At 45.7% G+C, this 24,945-nt stretch overlaps 1 protein-coding gene and 1 long non-coding RNA gene across 2 annotated transcripts in view; one reads left to right on the plus strand and one right to left on the minus strand.

Annotated features, from left to right (window-relative positions):
- The window catches only part of Ppm1h (protein phosphatase, Mg2+/Mn2+ dependent 1H), a 255,649-nt gene extending 243,599 nt beyond the window's left edge, over positions 1–12,050 (plus strand). Inside the window, exon 10 of the mRNA XM_048418385.3 lies at positions 10,743–12,050. Coding sequence (XP_048274342.2) covers positions 10,743–10,890 — 148 coding nt within the window. The 3' untranslated portion in view covers positions 10,891–12,050. The remainder of the gene's footprint in view (positions 1–10,742) is intronic.
- Positions 12,051–19,698: 7,648 nt separating this feature from the next.
- The window catches only part of LOC125389960 (uncharacterized), a 36,748-nt gene continuing 31,501 nt past the window's right edge, over positions 19,699–24,945 (minus strand). Inside the window, exons 2-3 of the long non-coding RNA XR_015736723.1 lie at positions 24,276–24,450; positions 19,699–22,403 (exon numbers count right to left, since the gene is read on the minus strand). This is a non-coding gene — a long non-coding RNA (uncharacterized LOC125389960). The remainder of the gene's footprint in view (positions 22,404–24,275; positions 24,451–24,945) is intronic.

Raw genomic sequence — 24,945 nt, forward strand, 5'->3', positions numbered from 1 at the left:
GGTTTAGTTTGTTTCTTGATTTTATTTTTGGTTTTTTGTTTGACTCACGAATGGCAAGTCAAAGTCTGGCAGGGGTGTGGCAGGGCAGGCCGGGGATGTGGATGAGTGGGTGAAACTGAATTTTCAAGAAGAGAATGGCTAGAAGAGCTAGGGGTACCTAGTTAGAATGTGGCCTCAGCACCCTATAACCCAGGCATGGCGGCGGGGGTTGGGGGTGTCTACCTGCTGTCCTAACACTCTAGGATAGCAATCAGGAAGATTGGTAGCTCAGGGTCATTTATGCAAGTTTGAGGCCAGCCTGAGCAACCAAATAAGAAAAAATAAGAGACTCTTGGTCAGAAACATTCTGGTTCATTTTTAACAGAATACAGGTGGCAAATGTCTAAAACTTTTCTCCGTTATAGGATATCTCCCATTGAGAGTCCTTCACTTGGCCAGTACTCCAAAGGGCTTGTTTTGAGGGCCAAAGTTGGTTATAATACTGGAAAAGAATCTGAGGTGAAACAGACTCCTCTCCTGCCCTCTCACCGTCTGAAGTGAGAGATTACAGAAGCTTCCAGAACTTGCCCCTTGAATAACTAAAAAGAGGAGTTAGCCTGCAACAATGGATGTTTAAAATCTGAAGAATTAATTATTGGCTTGAGGCAGGCAGCAGAGTGGTGAGGTTGGAGATGGGGCATGGGACCCCAGCACTCCAGTGTGACTGGTTGTGTTAGCCTGAGAGTGTCCTCAGACAAGGTGTGAGAACAGTCGGATCATCTCCGGGCTTTCTGAATTACACACATGCTTTGTAAGAAAGGGGAGCCTGTGTTAATGAAACAGAACTCGTATAATTTGTTCATTATGAGGACGATCAGGAAACATCGCTGAGTAACAGCGTTTGGATTTCTTTGTGCACCCTGTGTGTGCCCTAGTAATGGAAGCCGTACTGGGAAATCAAGTAGACTCCATTTGTTTCAAGCTCTGGAATATTCATGTGTGTGGCGATGCTCCACACGAGCTGTATAATTTGTCAGGAGGGCCCCAGCCTCAGCCTGTCTCCCTGAGAGGCTCATGAACTCAGAATGCTCGGGCACTCTCTCCGCTGGGAGCTGTAGAAGCTGTGAAATGGAAACTGAAGTGGGAGATGCCCTAAAAAGTCTTAGCCCGGCCATAACTCTGAGATGAGGAGAAGCCGCAATTCCAGAGGCACTATTCACCTTTCCATTCCTTTCTCTGTGAATGTGGCCCAGGACTCCAGGTTTGCTTATGGAATCCTGATGTGGGGGAAAGTAGACAGTGTCTGTGCCCAAGCCTGAGTGGGGCTGACCCTCAAGTCAGATGGCTCCTGCCTATTGTTTGACTGAAAGTGACAAAGGAATAATGCACCCCTAGTGTGGGAAACCTGGGGGCCCAGAGAGGGAGCAACCCAAGGAAAAAGAACATGTTTCTGAGTTGGACAGTCTCTGTAGACCTGTCTTGCCCTGAGACATGAACCAGGTTTTCCTAGTGTTATGTGGAAAGGAAGCCAAGAGAAATAAGCAGAGCCCAGGTTGACTAGGCAGGAGTTTGGGGGTTCTTGTTTGTGTTGTGTGTGGGTTTTTTTCTCCCTTTCGTTTTTCTTTTGCTTCCTGATGACGGCAGCTCTCAACGGATGGCCAGGGTTATCTCTCCCTTGATGACATCCTCCTGCAAAAGAGGAATATAAAATCGCACCCATCTCCCCACGCTTTTTGAGGGATGAGTTGATTAACGTAAAGACCAGTTAACATACTCCTAACCTTCCCACCTTCCTCTTCGGCATGGCGGGGAGGTTACACACGTTACACATGGGCCCAGCAATCTGATAAACCCCAGCTTTTCTTCTCTTTGAACTGTCTCCACAAAAGAACCAGAAAATTCAAAGGCAGCTTTGTAGAGGACCCAGAATCTGAGTGCAGTGCGCTTTGGTCTTTCTTTCATTTTATTGGTTTGTCCTGAAGTGCCGTGGAGCTGGCAGCTCTTTGACTCTTTTGTGGGGGTCACGCAAATATTCTAGAGAGAGGCTGTTGAAGTTCACAGGGGTTGGGCTACACCAAACCCTTGTTCCCCTAACTCTAGTCAGACTCAAGTCATGTGACTCGGAGACTAAGGTAAAACAGGAGGAACTGACGGTCATCCCCTCTGCGAAGCTAGAGGTTCACTGGTGGGTCTCCCAGGGGAAATTATTCAAAGTGGGAGCAACTGTCTGAACTATCTGTAATTAATGTTTTGTCAGAGGGGAATAAATTGTTACTGTTACTGAAAGGGAGCTGGGCAGGCAAAGGCAAGAAAAATGAGAACCGACGTGAAAACAGGCCCTGGACTCAGGCTTTGAGTGCTGAAGCAGATATTCGCAGGGCTTTGCCCGCCCATTATTTCCCAGAAACCCTCTGTAGAAACCTTAGATCTTCTCTCTTACCTCCTAATAGCTCCCTGTTGCCCCTGCCGTGCCACAAGGGCATACGTGTGCTCTCTGCACATATAAGCCCCGGCACATGCTAAGTACATAGAGCTGCCTGCCCGGCCCTGTCAAGAGTCTGATGGAGTCGTAAAATACCAACGTACCAAAATCCCTCTCCCTCAAGCATGAGATGCCTTGTTACTAGTAAGGGTGTTTTTCCCTTCTGCCCTCTCATTAGCCCTGGGCTTTGAGAAGGAATGGGGTGGAGAAAAGTCAAACACCCCACCGACAGCCCACAACCTTAATGGCGGTATTAAGTGCCAGTTTGTATTACCCCGGTAATAATCTAATTTATTTTGGCAAAAGACAACCCTCCCGCCCCCCCCCCCCCCGAGTTGAACTAAGTTCCTCAGCAACACCATATGCTTTCCAGAAACTATGCCTCAAATGCAAAAAGGAAGGACACCCCCTTCCCTTTTCTCCCCCACCCCCCAACTTATCGCTTGCAGGTTTTCGGGACAAATTCCTGAGTGTTTGATCTGGTGTTTGGAGACTAGATCAAAATCTGCTCTCTGTCCCTTGTGAGCTGTTTAGCATATTCAGATCCGTGGGAACCTGGAAGTCAGCCTGAGACCCTGGCTGCAGCAGTCACCGCCTCTCTTCTGTTGCTGGGCTGGCAGAGGGAGCTGTGTGAGCTCTCAGCTATGCGCGCATCAGGGACTTTCAAAGAGCTGGCCTGGGAGGACTGAGAAGGAGCTGGGTTATTATTCCTCCTTGTATTGAAATGTTGGTGTTTGGGAACTGGGCAAAAATAAACATTCACCACTGAAGAAACCAAGGAGCCCAGCCACCGCCAGGGCACTGAGAAGCGGACAAAGCCTGGCAGTGGGTAGCAGGGGGCAGGGGATCCTCGGTCTTCCCACGGGATGGGGCGCTCTCTCCAGCCTGATGCCTTGTTCTAGTGTCTCAGGTTCTTGGCCTAAACTGGTGTCAGAAAACCATGAGTAGCTTCATAGGCTTCATCTTGGTTCTGAGGGGTGACCCAGCTCCCATGGGTCCACCTAATATATGTGCCTCCTCTCAAAACAAATTACTGCTTTCTGAACACAACAAAGGCCCCCTCCACTCATCACCGCAGACCCCTGCCAGTGTTCCAAAGCTGGGGAGTTTTCTCCCTCTTAAATCTCAGAGACCTGCTCAGAATGCCAAGAGGGCTCCTCCTCCCTTCCCATCACATTGTATTGTTGAGGGGGTGTGGGCCAGCAGATGGAGGTTGCCTTTTATATGCAAATATTTGGACACCCTTACCCACCCACCCTCCCTCTTAGAGGACCCTTTCTGCATTGTCCAAATGACTAGCGGGAGTTCCCACCCAGCGATGGCTGCTAATGGCTGTAAGGACAACTCGAGGCCTGAAGTTGACTTATTTTTGACAGTTCCTTACTGATGCCAAGGTGACCTCGTGGGAAACAGCCTCTGAAAGAGGTAAATGACTTAAGGCAAAGGCTCATGGGAAGGAGACAGCATTTGAAGTCTAATGAGGGAAGGGACAGTTCACACTTCATGATCTCTGGCCATGTGCCGACCGCCATATTGGATGCTTGCAGCAGAAAAATCTTTTCTCTGCAGAAGCCTTGAGATTTACAGTTTGACCACTCCAGACTTACACAACAAAAAGAAGGGCCCTAGAAGCTAAGAAACTTTTCCAGAGCCATCCATTTGAGTGGTGCAAAAGCAAAGATGAAATCTTGGTGGTCTATAACCACCGGGCCCCTTGTCTGAATCACTGAATAGGTGACAGAATTGCAAAACATCAGAGTTTATTGTGCCCCCTCAGTGGTTACTAAAGAGCTCCAGCCTTGTGTTTTCTCCACTGTCCCTGCAGTCCTTCCCCGCTTCCCCAGCTCCCTCCACCCCTCCATTCCCATCCCTCCACCCCACCATTCCCATCCCTCCACTCCTCCATTCCCATCTCTCCACCCCTCCATTCCCATCCCCACACCCCCACTTCTGAGTTCCGCCCTGTGAATTTTCCAAACTCCAGTTCTTCCCTGGCAGCCTTTTTTTTTTTTTTCTGCAGAACTTTGTTGATCAATATTGAAAGCTTAGGACAGGGAAGAAAAAACAATCTTAAAATTCAAAACTCATCTCCTAGGGAGATTCTTGGCCTTGGAAAGAGTGAGCATTTCCAATAACAGTAGTTCCTTGAATGACAAGCATTTGTGAGGAAGGCACTGGTAACTATAGCTGTTCCCCTTCCAGCTTCCAGAACTGCCAGCCGCCTCAACCCGCCAGGTCCCAGGCACCCACAATTCACCTCCTGTCCTGCCTTCAGCTGCTCCCTGTCCTTTGCTTCTGGGCTGTGTGTTTTGTGTTTGTTTCATGTTCAGGACATGTTCCTCAGTCTGTAGCACGTATATGTTCTTGTATTCGGACTCAGTGCGAATTCTTAGTGCCTTCCTGTTTCGTGGCCACAAGAAGCGTCTTCTTTCATTGTCTCCAGCCCAGGCGTCTCTGGGAAGGTAGGGCTTGGAAAACAAAGCAGGAACGAAGGTAGTTGGGGGGATTTCTTTGTATGCTAGTCTTGATGAAAAGCAGCCTTGGACTGGTTCCATGCGCGAAACAAATTGACCTTTGAATGTGGGGGATAATGAGGTGTCCACCAGCTTGGCCCACTCTAGCAACTGCAACCAAAATGCCTTCTCCAAGAGCTGAGCTCAGTCTGTGAGGAAAGCTTCCATACAAGGGCCTCACAGTTGGCTTTCATTCTAGCGCGGGTTTCCCATCCCATAAAAGGCGTGCCAGGAAGCTGTCCAGAAAGCTCAGGTTCATGTCTTGCTTGTAGAATGCAGTGTCCTCCAGAGAGCTGCCTGGTGGGGAGGTTGTTGCACACTGCTGCAGCTGAGCAGAGAAGCCATGCTCAGAATGACTCTCAACTCCTCGGAATGGGGTGGGGCCCAGAAGTCCTGGGACGTTCCCTACTTTTCTCCCTCAGGTTAGAGTCTGCTCCTCCCAGAAGAACATGGGTACCGAGGGCAGATACCTGCCAAAATTAAGGTTCTAGGTTAAGGAAGAAATGACACAGGACAGATGTGAAGCCAACCTTCCTACTACTACTATGACATAGGGGTCCTAAGCCCCCAAATTAGCATAACTGTGTGAATCACTGAGAAACATCCATAGCATCCCCACACACACATACCCACACCAGAGATAGTTTTAAATCTCTAGATGACAACTGATTTCAGAGGAAAAGCTTGTCCCTCGCCTTAAAACACACATGGAGCTGGGCGGTGGTGGCGCACACCTTTAATCCCAGCACTTGGGAGGCAGAAGCAGGCAGATCTCTGTGAGTTCGAGGCCAGCCTGGTCTACAAGAGCTAGTTCCAGGACAGGCTCCAAAGCGACAGAGAAACCCTGTCTTGAAAAAAAAAAATCACACATGGAGAAAATCATAAAGATGTGATGGAGACCCCACTACTCACCTACTCCCAGAGAAAACCTGGATGCAATAGGATGATTTGAAAGGAATTAAACCTGCGAACGTAGAGTCATGCGGTGGATTGGGAAAGAACTGGAGAAGCCATCACCATGATGAAGTTGTTCCCTGAATGGACTGAGTGGTGAACTTCTGAGGAAACAATCAAAGGAGAGAAGACCATCACGGAAGAGCAAGTGCAGCTACCTCTGGAAGGTGCAGTGGCCAGGAAATTACCTAAAAACCTCAGGGCCGGAGAGGGCTCATCCTGTAAGGGTGCCACCACCACGCCTGATGAACCTAGGTGACGCCTGGAGCCCATGTGCTGGAAGGAGAGAACAGACTCTACAGAGTGTTCCATATGCATGCGGCATGTTCCTACACACACAGGCAAACAAAGATGCTCATAAGTAAAAGTACTTTTGCAGAGGACCACAGTTTGGTTCTTAGAACTGTATAAGGTGACTTATAAACATGAAACTCCAGCTCCAGGGGATTCGACACCCTTTTCTGGTGCACATGCACACGTGTGTGTGCACACGTGCACACATGCAAACATAATACTTGAGTCGCAATAACAGTCTCTAATACCGCACCTTGAAGAGTTATTACTCTTAAGTTAAATCAAGATTTTCATTGTCCCAAGATGATGTATGCTCACCCCTGGAGCATTGCTAAAGGACTTAGTAATGTCCTTCTATAGCAGGAAACAAAAAAAAACATTCAGGGTGCAAATGGCCTGAGACAAGCGAAGAAGTTTGTATGTGCGTTGGGTCCCTTACATGCCCAGATAATAAATGATAATGGTGACCACTAGAGGCTTAACCAAAAGGCAAACTAAAATAGTACACCGCTATATGGATGGTGAAGGGAAGGGTTCTAATGCCATTTTAGTTTTTTTAGATAAGGCAGAAATAGTGAAGTGTATATTAAAAACTGAGTAGGATTGCCAACTGGACAGAAGTAAATAATATCACAAAATCACCTCTCTGTGGGGTGTCGATGTTCAAAAGCCGTTAATCTGGGAGAGGACAAGCAGAAAAGGAAACGAATGGAAAGCCCAGAACAAGTCTTCGTACATGTGTGCACGTCTGTGTTCTAGAGAAAGTAAAGGCCAGATCTACCAGTGTCATTGTAAATGTGACTCTTCATGACGATACAATTGGTTTTTATTGGAGAAATGATACCCTTAAAACAATGAGATTTAGACGCCCGCTTCTGCTCTGTAAGCTTTATAATTGAATGCTATCATGGTGAGAAGGTGGCATTGGAAAGGACTCTGATTTCTTGCTTCCGGGACTAGAATGTCATTATTTGGGGATGATTGATGGGAAAGTGGCTCCTTGGAAGCGAGAACAGATGAACGTTTATCGAGTTCTTCCTAGGTCCTGACTGGGGCCTACGAAGAAAATTAAGAGTGTCAGAGAGAACAGGTGTTAGGGAAGTGTCATGCCTGGGTGCCAGGAGGAGGACGTTCAAAAGGCGATTACATGGCTAAAGAACACAGTTGCAAGATGTCGGAGGGGAGGAGCCCTGGGACTGGGCTGTCAGAGAACAGGTAGGGAGGGTACAGGGCCTCCTGCTGAGATGCTGGGGGCTCTAAAGGAAAGGAAAGAAACTGGGGGAACAAGAGTGGAACTTGTTCCAGGAAGTTCAGAACCTGGTGCTCTAGCTTGGTTGGTAGAGCACTTACCTAGCATAGACAAAGCCCTAACTTCAATCTCCAAGACCCCATAAAACTGGACATGGTGGTACACAGGATCCTAGGACTCTGAAGGTGAGGAAGGAGAATCAGATCAGAAGTTCAAGGTCATCTTCCAGTTCAGCCTGGGTTAGAGGGTCTCTCTGAAATAAAGCTTAAAACCTGAGGGAAAGGCTGGAGAGATGGTTCATTAAAAACTAGGCTCACAATCAAAACTTCAGGAGAAACAGAAAGATAGTGAAATCTCAAAGAATTTATCTTTCAGTAAGTGACAGCTGTGTTTTAAAACTAAAACCTCATTGGATGAGGCCATTGTCTCCAGGTGACCCAGGACTCAACTTTTAAAAAGTCAAAAGCTCTACTGTATACGTGTATGAAATTCTCGTGTGTGTGTGTGTGTGTGTGTGTGTGTGTGTGTGTACAGAATCAAGAAAATAATGGCGAAGCTAACTCTGGTTTGAAAATACTGGGGAGGCCAGGCAAGACGGTTCGTGCCTGTGATCTTAGTACCTCAGAGGCCGAGGCAATACAGTCGCTAGTTCAAAGACAGCCTGGCCTGTAGGGCAAAATCCTGTCCCCACAAACTAACACAGTGAAAAACCAGAGTCTCGAGAGGCAGAGTGTGGGGTTGCTCTCTCTTGCCTGAATTCCCTGACTAATCTCTTCCTGGTCCCCTAGCCGTTTCTCATGACGGCCAGCCCTGCTCAGGCCTGTGTGCCTCGTGAGCAGACAGCCATCAAGAAATCTGTCTGGACTTGTCAGAGCTTCCTTTTCTGATTTTTTAAAACATGTCTCCATGTCAACCACATTTTCCCGCAGTTCACTATGATTTTTTTTTTTTTTTTGCTGTCCTGGTACTTCTCTAGGTAGACCAGGCTGGACTAAAAATCAGAGATCCACCTGCCTCTGCCTCTGCCTCCTGAGTGCTGGGTTTAAAGGTGTGGGCCACCACTGCTGGTGTCAGTGATGTTTCTGAATCTCCAAAGTTAAGGTCCAGACATGATCAGTCACCAGGATGATAAACGTCACCCTAATGTTGCTGGTAGCAACATTATTGCTAACCTCATGGTTATATTTTACATGTAGAATATTATATACAACTAAGAATAAACTCAAGCAAACCCCTTAGAGGCTGTACTGAATGTGTAGAATATAAGACTGGGGTATTCATGTAATTCTGTAGTCTAAGGTCTCTATAAAAAATCTTTATTTTATTTGTGTGTGTATGGGTGTTTTGGCTGTATAAATGTTAGTGCACCATATGCCTGCCTGGTGCCCATGAAAGTCAAAAGAGGGCATCAGACCCACTGGAACTGGAGTTTTAGATAGTTTGAACCACCATGTGGGTCCTAGGAACTGAACCACAGCCCTCCTCAAGAGCAACCAGTGCTCTTAACTGCTCTCTGGGCCATCTCTGCAGCCCCCTCTCTATTTCTTGACCACAAGAGGAGACTCCTTAGTTAGGACTAACTGCTTGCATCTTTCCTCATATCTAACAGACTTCCATATCAAGCTAATAATTCTCTCTGTGGAGTTAGAAAAAGGTGTCTCTCCTACCTACCCACTATCCATCCAACACGGAGGCGGCATTCATTTTGCATTAATTACAGTGTGTGTAACACTCTGCTGGCCACCTGGGCTGCATGAATAGACTTAATTCTTCAAGGCTGTACAGCTTGGAAAGCTCCCAGCCCTGATCATTTGCTGAAATCCTTGTTCTTAAAAATCAAGTCTGTTTTAACCAGGGTGCTGTACATTCTTCGGAGGTTTAGAGAACACAAGGGCATCTGTCCCGAGATCCCAAAGGTAATGCTGAGGTACTCCGAGCAGCAAAAGGTCATGAGCGCCTTGTAAATAGCCCCATTGTCGAGCTTCCAAGAGGCCATACGTACGGTGACATTTATTTTCCTGGTGATTTATCAGCATCTGCCTCTTAGCTGTTTAGGTTCCAAGCATGATTTAATCATGATACACATAACAGACTCATTATCAGAGCTGGGCTCACCTTCCCCAAGCTTGACAAAATTGATCTTTAAACCAAAATGCCAGTTGCCATTTATACAGAGAAATACAGCTGACTGATTCTTTCGAAGCCCAAAAAGTAGCATATTCTTTCCTGGTAGGCAAGCCTACACAGGGGGCAGACCGTAATCAGCAGGTTATTTGATGAACGTGAACTCAGAAGAAAGAAAAGATGACTCACCTGTGCTTTCTGGCACAGGCTTAGACGTAATCCATTGCACACTAAGTCCAGCCCTGCCAGACATCTTTGAAGTCTCTCAACTAAGACTCGGCCCTGATCAATACTGAGTAGGAACCAGCCAGTGTTTTAGTTCATGGCTATGCCTCGCAGTTGACAGAAACCCGCAAACCCCCGCCCATGTCATGCTTTCGTCTCTGGGTGTCAGCCCGTGTGCTAGCTTAGAATCATCTTCTTTCGGTTTACAGTTGAAATCTCAGTGAGAAATTGTCTTTTCAAATTCTTGAGTGATCCTTCGCTGCCCTTCCAAACTATAGGAAAACATCGTGCTGATAAATGCGTAGAGTGTCACCGCCCTGAGGCACTACCAATCACTTGCACCCACCACCCACCCTTCACCTTCTTGTCAGACCACGTGTAGTCTTCTTAAATTCTTTAAATTTTTGAACTTTATTTTCAAAAAGGTTTACCGCAGGCCATGAATGGAAAATAAGCTACTCTTCCTTTGATACAAAAGGAGGATGGCCTTAGAAATAAACACATCGAAGCCAGAAGTTCCTGCGTTCTGCTGCTTTGTTACTGTTTCTCATATGCTTATTTAGCCGAATACTGTTCGTCATGGGAAACCGGGTCTGTGTGGGACTTTGTTAAGATAGAAGAACACCAAACTAGGCTTCTCTTGGATCCATTGCAATAAATAACATCTGGAGTGACTGAACCATGAGATAATGTAGGAGATCATTTAATGTTGTTCACTAAAAATACATCAGGCCTCCCTCCTACATTTGGGGAGACGATGCTTCTACCTAGCCTTTTTGTTTGTTTGTTTGTTTGTCTTAGTTTTAAAGATGGGGGAAATGTATGGCCATAGTGATGTTTCCTTCCCAGCCTTCCTGGGCCTTGTGTCTGTCTGTCCATGCTGTTCTGACTGTCTTCTTCCTGCTTTCCCCCCACCCCACAGGTACACACTGGCAGCTCAGGACCTGGTGATGCGTGCCCGAGGCATCCTGAAGGACAGAGGATGGCGGATATCAAATGACCGACTGGGCTCGGGAGACGACATTTCTGTATACGTCATTCCTTTAATACATGGAAACAAACTGTCATGAAAGGGACCCAGGGGACTGGGAGGGCAGACAGAAAGAAAACTGGAATGCCTCTAAGCAGGGCGGAACTGGGGAGTGCCTGGGCTGGATTCCAGGTGATGCAATTTCTTCCCAGCCCAGATGGGGAATTTGCTGCCAGAAGGCCTGTGGCTTTGCTTTCAAGGTGACCCTTAGGTTTCCATTCTTCTTTAGTACCAGGTCTGGACACTGAACAAGAGCAAAACACACAGTCTGCTACTGGGTGTTTCTGTTTCTCTTAGTTTCCATTGTAGGGCTCCTGGGTGGCTATTGCCTATTTGGGGCACAGGCATAAATTTATTTATTTTATCTACAATAGCAGGGACAGCCATTTCAGGTGTAACTGGCAGATGACTCCTCAGCCTGTCAAGCTGCCGGCCTCCCTCCAGGTGAAGAGCCACATTGAAAAGTTGGGGACCATGCCTCAGAAAGTGTGAGCACCCATCTTACACGCTCCAGCTACTTCAGGGATTCTGCCTGCCTTGTTCTGTCTCGTCCCTTCTCCTCCTCTCCTGACTCCCTCTGTTTCTCTAGATTCTCCGTGCTACTGATGGGGTGAAGCAAAGGTTTTGGTTTTTGTTTTTGTTTCTTTTTAACGTTCCTTGAATCTTCCTCGTTTCTCTCCACTGGGACTTTCCAATTCATTGCTGGGCAGGTTCCATATCAGCCCAGTCTGATCTGACTTGTTCCATGTTCTGTGTCCCATACACACGTGTAGTTGCCCAGAGCAATGCCACATGTGAAAGATTGTCTTCGTATTATAACATTTGCCCCCGAGTTCTGTTTTCTCACCAAATCAGTCTTTGCTTTAAAATGTGGGTGATTTACTAGACCCACAGACCCTGCTCTTTGAAGGTCCCTCTGTGCTTCTTGAGATTCTGCTGTGAGGGAAAGGTTGGTTTTTCACTTCTGGACTGGGTGGGTACTCTCCCCGCTTCTGTGTCCTGGAGACACATAAGAAGCAGCATCCAGTACAGCAGCTTGGGAGGGAAGAGTGTGGGACTCAGGCTTCCTAGGTCTCTGACTGCTCTCCAGCTCCCTCCACAGGAAGTGTGGGCATCACAGTTCCGCCAAGCAGTCACACCTGTCACCTTCGCTCAAGGGTACATGGGATGACAGTTGAATAAAAGCAGATTTGAATTGGGGCTAGTCATGTTCTTGCTTCCTCCCTCCCTGTCCCTCAAGGGACTCAGGCCGTAGAAACCTAAGAGTCAAGGCCCCTTCTCCTACTGTGCATCCACTTCCGCCTCTGTGTGTGTTTCACAAGCATAGCGACAGCGACAGCGCACATGTGGGGTAGAATCTGCCTCCTGCTCCCTGCTGGGAAGAACCGCAAAGTTCAACTTAAGAATCGCCTGTCTTCTTGAGCAGATTGCTGCTCTGCCCAGGGACCCTCAGATCAACATCTGATTGCTTAGTTCTGTTCTTATAGTCTTCCGGGATACCATCAACTTGGTGTGACTCAGACACTCTTCCAACCCAACAAAGAAAAAAAAAACAGTGATATAATTTCCCTAAAATGCTTGAGAGGCAATTCCAGTTCTTGTGTTTAAGAGAATTCCTTCCCAGAGGAGACAGAGGAGCAAATCCTCCGGGCTGGTAAGTCATCCGCATTCCTAGAATTGTAGATATCTTCTTAGGAAAGGCCTGGCGCCTTCCTCCTCAGGAACAAAGTCTCCACACTGTGTAGAACCAGTACCCCACTCCAGCAGGTAACATACTGTGTGTGTGTGTGTGTGTGTGTGTGTGTGTGTGTGTATGTGCCAACTCGTTGCCTGAGAACTGTGGGCTGCTGCCATGGCAGGAACATCTTCATCTGGTTGTGCACCCCTCCTCCTTCAGGAAGTCCTTACCACCCCAGACATCTCTGTGGGGAGTGGTTTGTGGCAATCACTTGCTTCTCTGTCAGAATATGATGCTGTGGAAAACTGCCCAGGCATGTTTCGGCACCTCTTCGCACATTCCCAGTTCTCAAAGCCATGAGCCCGTGGGAAACAAGAAAGTCTTGAAGTCTGGAGGCGCCAAGCCACCATCTTTGGAATCATTCCCGCCTTCCCAAGGCCTTTCATATTTTCGCTTTTCTGGGCTTCTCCCTCCGTCTCACCTTGACCTTCTCCAGTCACATTCGGGCGACCAGAGTCAGAATTTGAGTATAAAAACACCTCATAGGTGTTGTGACAACATTCTCCTAGTTCATTGACTGCCAAGGCGCATCTCAGGAAAACAAAACGAAACCTGGAAAACCAAACTCACATTATGATTATGATTATGCTGATTTCAGTTAGAAATTCTCTTCATGAGACCCTGTGGGTAAGAGAATTTTAGTCTCAAGCTAAAGCCCTGTTTGTGTTACGGGGAGGGAAGAAGACTAGAAACGAGGTGAATAAATCAGAAGTGGGGAACGTGATCTGTCTGCCCATGGCAGACCTAATCCAGCACTGATACTGCTCTGTGCATTGAGCTCGCTCTGTTTGGGCCTCATTGTTCACCCAGGCTCCAAGTCACCCTGTTCCCGAACAGTAACGGTCTATGTAACAGGTTGGCCCTTGGAGCATTCCTGGAAAGGTCAAAAGACAACACACTCAGCAGAATTCTGCAAAATGTATTTCTGTGTTTAGAAACCATGTATGACTGACTTATAGCCAGACCTGCTTGCCCTAAGAGCCTCAGAGGAGGCCTTGTGTAATGAAAAGCATTTGATTTCCTAGTCAAGTCTTTATGGGTGTCTTGGGGGTTGTGTGGCTACTTCCTTTAATGAAAGGCTCTTTCAACCCTAAATCTCTTTGCTCAGCGGCCTCTGCTCTTTGTCTTGCGGTGCCTCCCTAAAGAGTGTGAACTCCGAAGCATTTTTACTAGGTGGCAACTAAAGCTTTGTTCTTCTAACACCAAATGTCAGCAGCCAAAGATGTGCAAGGGGCCTACTGGGGTTGTGTATCCCCAGTGGTTGTCCTTGTGGCAGAAAGGGAATGGGGACAATCGGGCTGGGCCAAATATGCAGCTGTCTAACCGGAACAAGCCGGAGAAGCCAGTGTCTCGGTTATTTTCCACAGTATTCAATTCTGGAGGATTTGGAGGGTTGGATTTTTTAAATTCCTAGCAGCTTACCTCCGTGGGGCTGTGTGGAGCCAGCTGTGTCTTTGCACCACACTTCTCTGGAAGTCCCTTTCTTGAGGGGAATGCTACCCATAGATGGATACTGATGAGCAAAAATGAGTCTTCAAGAACCAAATTTCACTCCAAACCTCGGCGGTTTGGCCGGGGATTTCAGTTTCCTAAGGCCACTAGTTTAGAGTCCCTTTGGGAAGGTTTCCGTTTCTAAAATTCCAGCTGTGCTTCTGCTCTCCCCTCCCTTGCCCCCTCCATCAGCCCATCTGCTGTATTTGCAAGGGAGCAAATGGCGGATGCTGTTGTGTGCACTGATTTGAAGGTGTCGCCCTTCCTTAAGTGAGCCAGGATCTCTGATGTTTTCAGAGTGTATATGTGGTGCGGTGATAATATTCTAATTTCAGTGAGTTGGTGCTTCTGGGCCAGCTGGAGAAGAAAGCAATGAAATTGTCTATGCAAGGAACAAACAGACTGGCCCGACAGCCTGCGGATCTAGTAGTAGAGCGGCCATTAGCCACAGGACAGAATTTTGTGTTTGGAGCTCATAGTTGTGAGGGCCTGGAGACCGCAGCCCCCCTCGCTGAGCAAACTTTGGGTGCTATGGGGCAATGCAGCCAGTGTGTACGCTGGAGCTTTCAGAGGACACTGCATGAGCAGCCCGGCTTGCTCGCCTCTTCCCCCCATGGCCCTTGTCAGATGTGAACGCCATTGGGGGAATACTGCTCTTTCGAATTCACGGTGTTATCTGTGTAAATAGCTTTAAGTTTTCCTTCCTGTGTCTTAGGTGAAGTTGTGTTCTTGTAGCAATCAAGTAGGCAGTGACCAAATAAGGCTGTAAATGTCTTGTTTTTAACTGGGATGTGCTGAAGATGGAGAGCCTTTGTCCTCCACTGCCCGTCTCTCATTAGGTGAGTATTTTTTGTATGTTTACGGGGTTGCAAAGTTACTCCTTCATTCCTATTTTGCTTCTTAATATTCTTTGTTTCTTTGGAAACCCAGGAAGGCCCCTAGTAGGGATCATTTGTAGGAATATGTATGTCATGGTCTGGGTTTCCAAAACTACTCCACGTACAGTGAGTTGAGAGGAATCTGCCTGAAAACGGTTTCAGACCCATGTACCCTTCTCCTTTGTGATTGTGAAGCATTGCCTTTTGTAAGCCCCAAGTGAAAACTGTCTAAAGGGGATCTATTTTGTGCGTTTTGAAACCTAGGTGCAATGTCCCCTGGAAATAGCGCAAGAACTGTATATGCTCAATGACATTTTAAATAAAATACTATATATGTATATATAAATATGTATATAGGATATCTTTAGCAAAGTGTCTCTGACTCTTGTCTTTGAAGTCACTGTGCAGTCTCTTCTCGTCAGGTAATGGAGCGATATGAGACTATCATGGGTTATTGTGAGTGTGTCACATGTGAGCACAGACTCAAAATCTAAAGGAAAGAGTCACCATGTGTGATATGTCTAATATATATGTAAAGTCACACGAAGGATTTCAGAGGGAAAAATTAGTCCCAAGAATAATTTATCCAATTTAATATTCCGTACAATATATTTGAATCATACCCCAACTCCCAGATCCACTGATAGCCTCTACTCACACATATACCTTAGTCTTTTTTTCTAAATTTACATTTCCTTTTTAAAAAAATATTTATTTACTTATTATGTATACACGGTTCTGCCTGCGTGTGTGCCTACACACCAGAAGAGGGCACCAGACCTCATTACAGACGGTTGTGAGTCATTACGTGGGTGCTGGGAATTGAACTCGGGGCCTCTGGAAGAGCAGTCAGTGCTCTTAACCTCTGAGCTACTCTAAGGTTTCGCTCCAGCCCTTTTCTGTTTTTAGAAGTTCACTTTGTGTTGCCCATGTAGTCCTGGGTGTGAGGCCATGCACTGGAGCATGGTTGCTAGATCGGCAGCCACTTGCTGGTTCTTCCCGCCTTCAGAAGCCATCAGCGACCCATGCGACCTCTTTCCCCGTATGCTAGAATGTTGGCGACTTGCTCTTGTTCAAGCAGCCGCAGCGCTGTGAACTTTTGATCACAGACTTTTCTGCCCATGGCCGGAAGACACTGTTTCGCTACAACCCTCCCTTTACAAATGGTTCTCCCGATCTTTCTGCTCCCTCTTCTATATTGGTTCCTTGGGAAGGGGTTAGGATATAGATGTCTCGTTTGTGGCTGAGTGCCCAAGAGATCTTCTTAACCAAAGACAGTAAGAATTAACACCCCCCTCCCCAGTCATCAAAGCATCCTGAGTGCTCACAAGGCTTAAATTCAGGCACGGTGGTACATGTCTGTAATGCCTGCCCTCAGGAGGGAGACAAGAGTTAAAGGTCATCCTCAGCTACATGGCAAGTTTAAGACTAACCTGGGTTACATAAAACTCTATGTCTCTCTCAAAAAAAAGTAAGCTATAAGCTGTAACAACTTCAAAGTTCCCTTGCCAAGTAGAGTAAAACATCAAAGAATATTCTGTTTCATTTTCAAATTCAAGAAGTTGAAAGCAATCTAATCAATATTAATAAGCTGTTGATCTGTTGCGGATGCTTAACCGAGACCCCATCAGATGTCTGAAAAAGCTCGTAGTAGTGAACTTCGTGGACAATACATCCTTCCTTATGCAGATGTACACATTTGTGAAAGAGTTTGGTTTACAAATCACAGAGCTGGATGTGGTGGTTCCTTGCCCAATCTTGGTACTTAAGAGGCTACGACAGGACACAAGTTCTAGGCCAGTCTGAACTAGATAGCAAGACTCTGTCCTGCAAAAGGGGAAGGGAAGGGGTGGCTAGAGAGATGGGTCTGTGGGAAAACTGCTTGCCTCGTGATCCTGGGGACCTGGATTCAGATTCTCGGAATTCGTATGAAAACATGCCCGTTAGCATGAGCATCTGCAATCGCAGCACTCGCAGAGAGAGATGAGAGGCCGAGGTGGGAGAATCCCAGAGCTTGTGGGCCAGATCCAGCAGAAAAACAATGAAGAGACCCTGTCCCAAAGCAGAAAGGGATGGTTGACTTTCCGGTCCTACATTGTGGCACATGTATGTCTATATTCACACACCCATGTCACAAGGACACATATACGCAAAAAAGACAGCAAAATAACATACAACAATTATTTTTTAAAACAAAACTAGTAAAAATTATAAATTGCCTAGTCCTGTAATTTTACATCTAATATTTTCAGGCCATAATTAATTTGCAGGTAACTGCAACTATGGAAGACGAAGCTGTGGATAAAGAGAGACTATTGTATTGATTCACAAAAGAGCATTGTTTTTGCCCTTTTGAGACGGAGACTAGTGGAGCCAAGGCTAGCCTTGAAGTTGCTATGTAACAGGATGAGAATTCTGGTCCTGCCATGCTGAGGTCACAGGTCTATACCACTACACCTGGCATGTGAGAGACAACGGGTTATATAGGTTTCACTCAGGAAGAACAGAATTGAATACAGCCACATAGATTCTTTTTTTAAAGACAAGATGTTACTGTAATCCTTGGCTGACCTGGAACTTGCTAAGTAGAGCAGGCTGGCCTTGAACTCACAGATATCTGCCCACCTCTGCAGACTAAAAGTGTGTGCCACGCCCTTGGATTTGACCCTCAGTGGTGCTGGAGGGGCAAAGAAGATGAAAGAGGCTTTGGGGGAAATACTCTTGTGAGTTAGGAAATAATCCTCTGCGTGGAAAAATGGAGGAGCCAGTGTATCACAGCCTTCTATACTGCCCGAGATCCCAGCTGGAATACAGCAAGAATCCACCTTGAGTGTGAGTTTACGTCCCAGTTTCTGCTGCTGGACTGACCATTGGCAAGCCTGGGAAATGGTGACCACTATAATGCACTGAGCCCAGGAAGAGAAAACAGAGGGTACTTCCTGGTTATGACCAGGCATCTTATAACGTCTTCTTTACACCACTGGACTTTGCAAGTGGCTCCTTGGTTCCCTGGGTGCTTGATTTGTGATATTCGAACTCACAGAGATCCTCCAGCCTCTGCCTCCCGAGTACTGGGATTAAAGGCCACCACCACTGCCCAGCTCATGTAATTTTTAAAAGATAATCATTATTCAAAATTCTCATTGTTTAAAAAATCTACGGAATACTTGAAATGTATTGTCATGTTCCTTCAGTTAAGTGACAAGCATGAGTCAGCTACAGATCCGAGGCGCTAGTTTGGCATTTTGGTTGGGTTTTTTTGTGTGTGTGTGTTTGTTTGTTTTTTGTTTGTTTGTTTTTTCTGTTGTTAGTCTTGACAAGACAGCTGCCTTTTCAGTCTCCGAGCATTTTCAGTGTCTTGACTTTGCTTCTGACAGATTTCTCAGCAGGTTGAACTCCTTTGCTTTACTGATTCCAGTCACACTACCTACAAGAGATGCAGAGTGTCACTGATGGGGATAGGATGTCCTTGACTGTCTTCCAGGGGCTGGGTCTGATCAGTTGCCTGGACCAAGGAGTTCAGAGACGAGGATTGGGGAGGCTGAGGGTAGACCCGGACAACAATACTTTCCTGAAAAGGGACATGAAAACAAACTTTTGCTTTGATCTTCAAGTTTCATGCTGGCAAATCTAGTCACTATGTAGTAAAAGAGGACAGACCCCTCTGGAAGGTGGGTTGGGAGAACCATTGGCCCGAGTGTGGGGGAAAAATCCACAGTCGTGAAACATCCCAAACCAAGTTACCACGTGCCCTTTGCACACCCAGGAAAGCAGTGTGCTTAGTAACCAGGATTCTCTGATTTAAAGCACAGAATAGAAGAAGCTGCATTAATGGTCTTAGCAATTTCCTATCGCTCATTACTTCCCAGTGTTCAGCCAGCAAGAGAAAGGAAGTGGGAGAAATTTTGGGAGAATTGTGAAATCTCCATTCATATTCCTGATTGGAAAAACAAAAACCAAACAAAAAAAACCAAGTTTCCCGTTCTTATGAATCTTATAAAGACGCCAGAGAACATTTAAACAATCTCCCAAGCATACAATAAAGGAAAATTTGGGTGGTGGTGGCGCACACCTTTAACCACAGCACTCAGGAAGCAGAGGCAGGTGGATAAGTTTGAGTTCTTGGGCCTACAGAATGAGTTCCAGGACAGCCAGGGCTACACAGAGAAACCCAGTATTGGAAAAAAAAAAGCTAACAGTATAGTTGGTATAACTATTTTCATTGGTATTGCATATTAAAATACAACATAGATAGACTCAAATATTTATGGAAGGAGCAATTCCACGGTTTCTCTGGGAACTACTCCGGGGCTTCTGAGAGGGTTGGATGGGTTTATAGGTAAAACAAGATTGGCCATGCTGAAGAAAGTTACACAGACTGAAAGGAAATGCTGACTGCATGTTTTTCACGTCTTCTCTGGAATACCATCTGTCAGGCCCACCCAAGGGTTATTTAGTTATTAGGCTACGGGCTAGCAAACTTCTTTGGTAATGGGCCTATTAATTAATATTTTAGGATTTGGGGAGGCCATTTGGACTCTGTCGCAAATACTCAGGTCAGCTGTCATTCCTCAGAGGCTGTCAGGAAGTTCTGAACCAGGATGTGTTGGGGGATGGGTTATATAGACAAGCCTCAGACTTTGACAGAAAGAATTGATTTGTGAATCTCATCTGTGAAGTAAATGAACAAAGTCACGGATGGACATTCATGGCCTAATGCTGAGGAAAAGACAGATATATCCATAATCATTTATCTTGTTTTATTGAGTTATAAGCAGGGTAACTTATAAATGTGCGAGTTTGCATTCCTAAGATTGTTCCAGAGTTATAATTTTACAATATTTCTTCAACACTAACACAACCTCAGCCATGTACTCCGCTGTCACTTCTGAAAGAACGTTTCTAACTTGGAGCAAGTGAGGTAACTCTTGGTTTGCCACCTTTCAGCTGTAAAGCAAAAAGAAGCCTGTACGTCCTTACTAGTCATTATGCCCTGGGCCATAAGCTTGATTTATGGATTTTAAAAATTTTTCTTCTTAGGTAAAAGTCCCTGCTTTCTACAAACGAATAATAACTATGTTCTCTTTCAGCCAAAGAACAGACTGCACATGATTTCAACCCTCTAATTGGGGGCTCTTCAATGGCCTGCTGTGTGGTCTGTCCTGAAGAAGGCTCCCTGTATTATGGGATGGATACATAGTCTCCTATTGCTGTGTAAAAGTCTTCTAGAAATTTCTTAGATTTGGCTCAGCGTATTGTTCAAGTTTTCTGCGTCTTTGTGAACTTTCTATCTGCTTGTTTTATCCACGACTGGAAGTGGGATGTTAAATTACTCTTCGATTATCTATTTCCCTTTAAAGATTTTTACCTGTAAGGTTTTGTTGGGTGTATTTTGGGGCTTAGGCTCTATTAAGTACACTTACATTTATAATTCTTATGTTCTCCTCATGGACTGATCTTTGTATCACCATAAAATGTCCTTTCTTTCCAGCAGCATGTTTTTGTCCGAAGGCTGTTTCATCCTATTTCTGCAGAAGCCACTCCGGCTTGTGTCTCCTTGTTCTTCACAGTACCTCTGTCCCCATTCTTTCGCGTCCAGCTTTGTTTGTATTTCTTATTCTAAGTATGCCTTGCAAAGGAACTCCAATTCTATAGTTTTTTATTCATTATGCCAATTTCTGCCTTGAAAAAAAATGTTATGCTTATGTTTATGTGTTTTAGGTTTTGCCTGCATGTATGTATGTGTACCACATGTGTGTCTCTGCTCTCAGAGGTCAGAGGAGGGCATCACATGCCCTGGAACTGAAGTTATAGATGACTGTGAGCTTCCACATGAGTGGTGGAAGCCAAAGAGCAACAAGTGTGCTTGACTGCCGAATCAACTCTCCATCCTAGTCTCTGACATTTGGTTGGAAAATTTAGCCCAAGTAAGTTTAATGTAATTACTGGTGAGATAGGATTTCCTGGAAGCTTTGGATGTGAGTTTGTTCTAGAGTGTCTACTTAGTGTATGGATCCTGGAGTCACCTCTCATATAAATGGGCTTATGTCCTTCATTTCAGTATTTGTTTTCTAGGTCCTTCTTGCTCCTTTATGTTTCTCTTACTGCCTTCTTGTTCATAAAACAATTTTTAATACTCGTTTAAATTCCTTGGTTTTTTTCTAGCTTGAATTATCCTCACAGTTGTTGCCTGGAGGGTGTTCCATTAACATCTTAACTTAAGCACTATAATTTTAATTACTAGAAACTTCATTTCAATAGTGTGAACATTTTTGCTCCAACATGTACTCCCATTCTTCTCCCTCCTTGTGTTATTGTCATACAAATTGCATATCTCTATAATTATATCAACAGTCGAATATTTCTGCAGTTACCACTTAAATTATGTGGAAGAATCCTTACTATTTGTGTCACTGGTATTTATTTCTTCATGGGGCTTTAGATTGATATCAAGTGTTCTTTCATTCAGCCTGAATCCTTTAATGATTCTTATAAAACCAATCTTACAAGAAAAGAATGCATCAGTTACTTGAGAATGTCATAATTTTTCTTCCTTGAGGGTAATCTAGGTTTGTCTTGAACTTGTGATCTCACTGCCTCAGCCTCTTCCATGCCCAGCTTCTCTTTCATTTTTGAAAGCGTTTTGCTAAATGTGCAATTATTGGTCAACAGCCCTTTTTCCCTTGCAGCATTTTTAATATGTCATCTCTTTACTTCGTCTCCATGATGGCTGATGTTTGCTGTTAGCCTTACGGAGAGTGTCTTCTGTATGCTAAGTCACTCTTCTCTAGGTGCTTTGATGATCTTGAGTAGGTGTGGGTCCCTCTCATGTACCCTGCATAGAATTCACTGAGTTTCTTGGATGCGTGAAGTTTTCCATCACATCTGGGACACACATTCAATGCTGTAGTGAGCAGCATTCGGTTGTAGCTCAGCCTTCTTTCCATGGTCACGTGGAGCCTGGAGAGCAGCCTGAGATGTACTGTTGAACCTTCTCGGGGGTTTAGCTGGGAGCACACATTGCCTGGTACCTTCTTGAGAGCATTTAAACCTCCAGTAACATGTTGGTGCTTTTTCAAAGCCCTGGGTAAATATCTCATTTACAGATTTTTTCTTTCTCAGGGCTTTGTTTTATTTTTATCAGACTCTTTTTATTCTCAACTATGACTTTTCTCAGGTAGCTATAATGTTAAACAGCCATTGCTGATTATTTTTGAGTAGTGCCCTACTATCAGAGCTGTGTGCACAAAGATCAAGTAAAACACAAAGCCCAAGGAACAGGACTGTCCCGGAGTCTGCCTGACAGTCCAATTGGTAACACTTCTCTAGGCAAAGAACTCTGTGGAGAGCTCCTGAGCTATTCCGCCTCTCCGGTGGCTTAGTCATCTGCTGATCTTCAGAGCAAGCATGGCTATGAGACTGCTGGTGTTCAAGGCTGACACCAATCTGGAGAAGAGAGTAAAGAAGCTGTCAAGGTCAAAATGCCATCAACCTCCTTCCTGCTGAGATTCAGTCATTCTTCCTAGACACACATCCCCAGCATGGCTGCAAGCCTTTGATTTTATTTCCAGATGCTGAGGAAGTTCGTCTTTGCCTACTTTGGCCACTATTCTCTCTGCTTAAGTGAAAGAATGAATTTTCAGAGGTCTGTGCTACCATTCTGTGAGCACCACTCCAAGTGAGAAAACAGAAAGATCCTGCCAGAATAGCTTAGTTGGTAGTGTATTTGCCTAACAGACATGAGACCCTGGGTTAAATCCCCAGACCACATAAACAGGGTTGCACGAGGAAAGCAGCAGAATGTAATGGGCCATCCTAGGAGGAGCCTGGAAGACAATAGAGCTGAGAGTAGAGGTTCCAGACTATCGAGGCTCAGCTCCAAAGGTTATTAGCAACTCGGCCAAGAGGCCATTCTTGTGATCATTTGGCAAAGGGTGTGGCTGCTTTCTACCCTTGCCCTATGAATTTGCCTGAGGCTAAACTTAAAAAGTCAATGGACTAATTTCTTTGGCAGAGGAGATCTCAAGACAGCCTAATATTGTCTCTGTCTTGTGGCTGTTAGTAGTCAGTCACATATAGTATGTATTTCTGCAATGAGAAAAGAGCAAATCGGGGAGGAAAAAATATGAACTGTACCATGTGAAGGGGAAAGAGCACCAGGGAGTTCCATGCTGGAGCCGAGGCTTGTGATAAAAGAGACAGGAGATTGATTAGGTAGAGGGCTGGTCCTCTCTAGAATAAGTTCACAACTTGTGCTTCTCAAAAGCAACAGCGAATCAAAGATGCTACAAACGTGATTCAAGGGTGCCAGGATTCAGCCCAGCTGGTAGCCCAGCTTGGCAGTGCAGTCAGTCCACATGGTACTGGCATTCGCCAAAAGTACTCTGAAGTTTAGACTTCAAAGTTTAGAGTCATACAGGATACAGGGGTAAATGGGTTGTGGACTCTTCCTCTCTGGCTTTGAGAGCCACTGAGGCTGGGAGGATAGAGACCATGACCCCAAGATGTTAGAGGTGCCAGAGTCATGGAATATCTGCCAAGGAGCGCTGCACACAGAGGGTGGAGCCAGCCTTAAAGAGAAGTATGCTGAAGGCAGAAAAGCCAGAAGCTCAAGCCGTCCAAGCCCTAGGACGTTGGGCATGATGCTACGGGATCTGAAGTTTGCCCTGCTGGGTCTCTGTCTTGCTTTGGTTCAGTTTTTCCTCCCTTTGCCCTCATTCCTCCATTCTGGAATGGCAATGAATATTCTGTGTGCCACTGTACGTTAGAAGGATGGGCTTTGCTTTTTGAATTTATAGGAAGTTATGTTTCAGAGATTGCCTGAGTCTCAGAAGAGACTTTGAACCTTTAAATGGTTGACTGAGACCCTGAAAGACTACAGGGACTTTTGAAGTTTGACTGAAAGCATTTCGATTCAGCTCCAAGCCTGTGGGATCCAGGGAGTGTAAAGTGGGGGCTGGAATAAGAATGGTTCCCATAGGCTCATGTTATTCGGAAGCTGGTTCCCAGTTGGTGTCTCTGTTATTAGAAATGAATTTCCTTCTCTCTCTGGGGAAGCTGGCATATATATTCATAATGTGTTGTCCAGGCTGGCCTCAAACTCCTGACCTCGAGTGATTCCCCTACCTCACAAGTAGCGGGAACCACAGGCATGACCTGCCTGTGTACTGGGTTTCCCTATAGAAGACTCTTGAGAATCCGTCAGACCCCTACGCCAGCATCTCTGTCCCACATGCCAGAAAGATGAGTGCCAGGTTCAGCTCCGAGGCTTTGGCCTGAGCAGAATGAATGTGTGTAAACCCCAGAGGTCTTACCTACCGTGCCTTTACCGTCTATGAATATTTCAGCAGACACTGAGGAACAGGTAAGGTTTAGCTGATCGACGGCTAAAAGGGGCAAATCTTCGAAGCTGAAAAGACTGAATGAAGTCATGTTTAACTCCTCTTGAAGTAGAAGTGTGCTTAAAAAAACCTCCACAGTCTCGAGCACTGGACTGTAAGAAAAGGAATTGCAGCAGGTAAATCTTTCCCCAGGATGCCCAGCCGCACTCGTTAGCTCCCAACCTGAAGGGTCAGAGCAGGGGGTCAGCTGGCACAGTGGTGTCAGTGATACAGCTTTATGGGCTCAGTTGACCCGAATAAGATGACCATTTCACACACTGGCAGCTATTTCTTCATGATCTCCTTGACCTCTGGCCTCTGGGCTCAGAAGTTGATACTTCTGATAAGTTGATACTTCTCCGAGCAGAACAAAACTTACAAGTGCTTCAACTTAAAGGAGCCCCAATCCAATGACCTGATAGCCAACATTCAGTTAATAACAGTTAATCCCCATCCCTCCATATGGTGGTTGGTCCTAGCCCCCGGCTGTGCAGTAAAATCACCCGTGAGCTTTTTAAAAAAGATCGTGTTGAGGCTGGGGCTGTAGTTCAGTTAGTAGAATGTGCCAAGCATGCACAAAGTGTGGGTTCAGTTCCCAGCACTTCCTC

The sequence above is a fragment of the Myodes glareolus genome, chromosome 26 (genome assembly GCF_982192425.1).
Source record: "Myodes glareolus chromosome 26, mMyoGla1.1, whole genome shotgun sequence".
Taxonomy (NCBI): domain Eukaryota; kingdom Metazoa; phylum Chordata; class Mammalia; order Rodentia; family Cricetidae; genus Myodes; species Myodes glareolus.